Source organism: Bufo bufo, chromosome 1 (assembly GCF_905171765.1).
Source record: "Bufo bufo chromosome 1, aBufBuf1.1, whole genome shotgun sequence".
Taxonomy (NCBI): Eukaryota; Metazoa; Chordata; class Amphibia; order Anura; family Bufonidae; genus Bufo; species Bufo bufo.
Window position 1 is genome coordinate 177,681,399 of NC_053389.1, and position 6,000 is coordinate 177,687,398.

At 44.8% G+C, this 6,000-nt stretch overlaps 1 protein-coding gene across 1 annotated transcript in view; it reads left to right on the forward strand.

The window, feature by feature from the left end:
• Nucleotides 1–5,618, forward strand: part of EPS8L1 (EPS8 like 1) — a 132,153-nt gene extending 126,535 nt beyond the window's left edge. Inside the window, exon 22 of the mRNA XM_040432560.1 lies at nt 4,621–5,618. Coding sequence (XP_040288494.1) covers nt 4,621–4,707 — 87 coding nt within the window. The 3' untranslated portion in view covers nt 4,708–5,618. The remainder of the gene's footprint in view (nt 1–4,620) is intronic.
• The last annotated feature ends 382 nt before the right edge of the window (nt 5,619–6,000 follow it).

Here is a 6,000-nt window from a genome sequence, read left to right on the forward strand (position 1 = left end):
TGTAATGCCGGCCCGCCGGATATGACCTCAGTGCGCCCGCGGTTATCCCTCCTGCACGCTGCGCTGTGTACAACCTACTCAGCAGTTTCGACCAGCACACGGCCCACAGCGCTCAGCCACACCAGCCCGTGAGACAGCAGGAGCTTCTGGAGCAGGGCAGGTATCAGATAAACTCATCCAGTTGGAAGGGAGGGCAATCATAGTGCTGTTCTGATTTATGGACACAGCTCTCAGCATGCTTAGCCAGCCTTCTATCTGGCTGTTTCTGAGCCTGTGGACTGTGACTCTCAAGAAGCACAGCCAGATAGAAGGCTGGCTAAGCATGCTGAGAGCTGTGTCCATAAATCATAACAGCACTATGGAAATTACTGACTGGCTAAGCATGCTGAGAGCTCAGTCTAAATAACATAACACATTAAAGAAATTACTGTTTCTAGCTGCTAGTCCACAGCAGCTAGAAACAGTAATTTCTTTAAAGGGATTCTGTCACCAGGTTTGACCCCTGTCAGCTAAAAATATGCTGATGTTCAGGGCGTCTTCACGATTCCTAATGTGGGCTTATAAATGTCATCTGTGGGCTTATTTAGCTAAAAAACAGCTTTTACTAACCTGTCAGTCAAACAAATAAGGTGCCCAAGGGGATGTTAATGAATGCAAGATACCCGCCGCACCCACCGCCGTTCGTGCCCAGTGCCGCCTTTCCGGACTTCTGCACCGCCTCCTAATCCTCTGTGCCGCCTCTCGCTCTCCCTCACTCCCCCCTCCTTCTGCTGTAAGATCTCGCGCTTGCGCACAGGGCTCTGCCTGATGCGCCCGTGCAGACTTCTCCATTTGGCTTCTTACAGCGAAGTGCGCATGCGCCGGCACTTCGCTCAACCCCTGTATGCGCAAGATCTTACAGCAGGAGGAGGGGGGAGGGAGGGAGAGCGAGAGGCGGCACAGAGGATTAGGAGGCGGCGCAGAAGTCCGGAAAGGCGGCGCTGGGCATGAACGGCGGCGGGTGCGGCCGACACCTTGCATTCATTAACATCCCCTTGGGCACCTTATTTGTTTGACTGACAGGTTAGTAAAAGCTGTTTTTTAGCTAAATAAGCCCACAGATGACATTTATAAGCCCACATTAGGAATCGTGAAGACGCCCTGAACATCAGCATATGTTTAGCTGACAGGGGTCAAACCTGGTGACAGAATCCCTTTAATGTGTTATGTTATTTAGACACAGCTCTCAGCATGCTTAGCCAGCCTTCTATCTGACTGGCTAAGCATGCTGAGTGCTGTGTCCATAAATCATAACACAGCTCTATGAAAATTACTGTTTCTAGCTGCTGTTGTCCACAGTCCACAGCAGCTAGAAAACAGTAATCTTCATAGTCATGTTAAATGATCACTATAGTGTCAGGAAAACAAAGCGGTTTTCCTGACACTATAGTGCCCTGAGGGTGCCCCCACCCTCAGGGTCCCCCTCCCGTGGTCCCCCTCCAAGTTGCCAAGATAGACGCCAAATGAAGGGGTAGTTGCAGGAACAAAATACTTTAATGGTATCGATAAAATATATATGTAATTAAGACACTGAGTGCAGTTCCATAAAAAGGCCCAGCAAAATCCTCAGCACCAGGCCCATGATGCTCTTAATCCGGCCCTGCATGGAGTACGATGGAGGAAACTGTTAGTTTGCAAGTTTAGGCTACTTTCACACTAGCGGCACGGACCTCCAGCAGGCTGTTCCGTTGGGTGAACAGCCTGTCGGATCCGTCCTGCCGCTAGTGACCGTGTGCCCCCGGACTGCTGCTCCGTCCCCATTGACTATAATGGGGGCGGGGCGGAGTTCTGGCGGAGGCACGGCAGCACACGGCGAGAGGCTGCCGGAATAAATGTAGGACATGTCGTAGTTTTATTCCGGCAGCCTCTCACCGTGCGCTGCCGTGCCTCCGCCGGAACTTCGCTCCCGCCCCCATTATAGTCATGGGGGATGGAGCAGCAGTCAGGGGGCACACGGTCACTAGCGGCAGGACGGATCCTGCGAGTTGAACGCATTGCACCCGCACTGAATCCGGACCCATTCATTTCTATGGGGCTGTGCACATGAGCGGTGATTTTCACGTATCACTTGTGTGTTGCGTGAAAATCGCAACAAGCTCTATTTTGTGCATTTTTCCCGCAACGCAGGCCCCTTAGAAGTGAATAGGGGTGCGTGAAAATCGCAAGCATCCGCAAGCAAGTGCGGATGCGGTGCGATTTTCACGCACGGTTGCTAGGTGACGATCGGGATGGGGACCCGATCATTATTATTTCCCCTTATAACATGGTTATAAGGAAAAATAATAGCATTCTGAATACAGAATGCATAGTACAATAGGGCTGGAGGGGTTAAAAAAATAACTAAAAAAATTTAACTCACCTTAATCCACTTGTTCGCGCAGCCGGCATCTCTTCTGTCTTCTTCTTTGAGGAATAGGACCTTTTGATGACGTCACTACGCTCATCACATGGTCCGTCACATGATCCATCACCATGGTGATGGATCATGTGATAGACCATTTGATGAGCGCAGTGACGTCACCACAGGTCCTTTACCCAGGTCCTGAAGAAAGAAGACAGAAGAGATGCCGGCTCCGCAAACAAGTGGATTAAGCTGAGTTAAATTATTATTTCTTTTTTTAACCCCTCCAGCCCTATTGTACTATGCATTCTGTATTCAGAATGCTATTATTTTCCCTTATAACCATGTTATAAGGGGAAATAATACAATCTACACAACCTTGAACCCAAACCTGAACATCTGTGAAGAAGTTCGGGTCTGGGTACCACATTCAGTTTTTTATCACGCGCGTGCAAAACACATTGCACCCGCGCGATAAAAACTAAACAACGGAACGCAATCGCAGTCAAAACTGACTGCAATTGCGTACCTACTCGCGTGGGTTTGCCGCAACGCATCCGGACCTTATCCGGACACGCTCGTGGGAAAGAGGCCTTAAAGGTGTGGTGTAATGGGGGGGTGAGGGTTGGTAAGATTGCTTACCTGCTTCCTTCTCCTGGCGCTGGCTTCCAGCTCCTTTTTTTCTAGTCCTGCGATGCTCTTCTGGTCTCCCTCACTGTAAACATCCGGTTTCACATTGCTGCAGCCAATTACTGGCTGCGGCAGAGACCAGATCCCCTTGTGTCATGTGATTTTTTGTCATGACGTAAGGGTAGAAGATCACCACCGCAGCCAGTGATTGGCTGCAAGTGATGTCAAACCTGATGTTTACAGTGAGTGAGACCAGCGAAGCATTACACGCCTAGAGGAGAAAAAGTGGGGAGTCAACATCGGGAAGCAGAAAAGTAATCTTCCTTTTACAGGTCCAGCCAAGTGGTGGGGGGTTTGCCATTCTTGCACAACCCATTTAACCATTTAACGCAAAACGCCGTACCTGTACGGCGGGGGAAGCTGTGCCAGAACGCATTCCACTATACATGCATGGCGAGCTGATCGGGCGGGTGAAGGAGCTGTGCCCGCCCTGTCACTGCAGGGTCCCGGCAGTCGCTGAAAGCTGGGCCACTGCTATATCCGCCAGCATCGCTGTAACCCCCTCTATGCCGCGATCCGCGCTGACCGCGACATAGAAGGGTTTTGCTGCGGGTGAGGGAGCCCATCGGGTCCCCGCGCTGCTGTGGCGGGGACCCGATGCGTGACCAGGCAGCCCGATGCCGTGCCGAGGAGATCCAGTCTCAGGCTGGGTCTCCTAGGCAACCTGTTAATGTATTACTCAGTGTAATACACTAACAGGCAATGCATTACAATACAGATGTATTGTAATGCATTGCAGAAGGGATCAGACCCCCAAAAGTTGAAGTCCCAGAGTAGGACAGAAATAAAGTTAAAAAAAAAAAAAATGTTAAAGTGTTTTTAATTTAAAAAAAATTAAGTTTCAAGTAAAAAAAGAAAAAAACGCCCCTTTCCCCAGATTTTATAATAAAAAATTGAAAAAAAAAAGAAAAAACACACATATTAGGTATCGCCGCATCTATAACGACCGGCTCTATAAATATATCACATCATCCTCCCCGTCCGATAAACACCATAAAAAAAAAAATAATATGTAAAAAAAAAGCCATTTTTGTCACCTTACATCACAAAATGTGCAACACCAAGTGATCAAAAAGGCGTATGTCTAACTATTTGGTACCAATAAAACCGTCACCTCATCCCGCAAAAAATGAGCCCCTACATAAGAAAATTCTAACATTCCAAAAAAAATAAAATGACATTTACAAAATTATGCCAACATAAAGTAGACATATGGGGAATGTTAGGTAATAAATATTTTATGAGGTATCAGAGAAATTGAAATTTTGAAAATTGAGGATCTTTCAAAATTTTCTGTAAATTTGGGATTTTTTCATAAATAAAGGTGAAATATATATTGCCTCAAATTTATGACTATCATGAAGTACAATGTGTCACAAGAAAACAATCTCAGAATGGCTTGGATAAGTAAAAGCGTTCTAAAATTATTACCACATAAAGCGACACATTTGCAAAAATCTGTCTGGTCCTTAAAGGTGAAAAATGGCCCGGTCCTTAAGTGGTTAACTCCAAGAACAGAAATTTGATTATTTTCTGATTCATTTTTCCAGGACTCTAAAAAGATCACAGAGCTGGAGGCTGTGATGGAGAGACAAAAGAAGAAGGTGGACAGTGAACTTCAGAAAGACAGCCTTTGAAGGGATTCAATGGGTTACTTGGACTTTAACCAGATGCTATTTAACGTCTTCCAAAGAATATATAAATATGTATATGAACTGAAATATATGAATATACCAAAGATGTCTCCAGTCACAGCTGCTGGAGAAGTTATCTATGGAGCTACTGAAGACAGAGGCCATTCCTCAGTGCATCTTGGAATGTAACAGGATATAGCGGTCAATGCCTTCTAAATGACGGGATGGGAGGTTCTGCAAATGCACTATGCCTTATTTTCTCATTCTAAAAATGAAGAATTTTTATAAAGCACAAGATATTGGTGACCACTTCTGCACTCTTATATTCCTCTGCGGCTTGGTTACGGTCAGGAATACAGTGTTCTAGTTTATTCCTTTAGGATTTGTGATCGGATGATTAGCTTTTATTGTTACCTGTTTATTCAAGTTAGTGATCTTTAGTCTGTTATTTTGCAGAACGAGGGGAAAAAATCCTCTATATTGATACCTTTGCCAAAGTTTTAAAATTCTACATTTTATATGTGGGTGGATAAGGGCAAATCGCCTGTACGGGTATTGTAGGAAGAAAGCATTTGAGTTCTGTTGTATGTATGAAGTCGGAAACAGTGACTACAAGCAACGAATCAATTCTGACTACACCAGCATCATTTATATTTGCTTATTATTTTAAGGAACCAGAAATATATATGTACACACCATATGGTCTAATACAAAATAGTACTATTGAGATCAATTTTATTTAGGTGGTTCTAGACTTTTGACTCGCCCTGTATATACCGTACATCTAAAGTGATGGGTCAGAAATCTCCTGTATTCTGCTGTAATCTCTATTTTTTCATTTGTATGTAATAATGTCTGTCGACCTATTTAAATATATAACAATAAATTAAAGGGCTATATATTTCAGTAAAAAATACTTTCACTGTGATCACAAAGTCTACTTTATATTTTATGCTTTATATTGGGTGGGTGTAACATGACATGCAAAATAATACATTCATCTCTGTACTTTTTGCACTTTTTTTTATTAACCACAAGTCTTTATTTTCTGATTGGTGATTGGGCCAGTGCAATGTCCCTCTCACTGCAGTAAAGTCTAAACACCTTACTGACTGATTCAAATGCTTGGCCATGCATATTCTGGACTGTCTTGGTTCTCTCTTTTCTTTCTGGGGTACTGTAGAGATGGCTTTCTTCATGTAGCTCCTCTCACATCATCAGCTAGCACTAGAGTCACTCACTAAACTAGAGGCGGACCTAAGTCAATCACCTAGTTTCCTACAAGGGGAAAGTCAG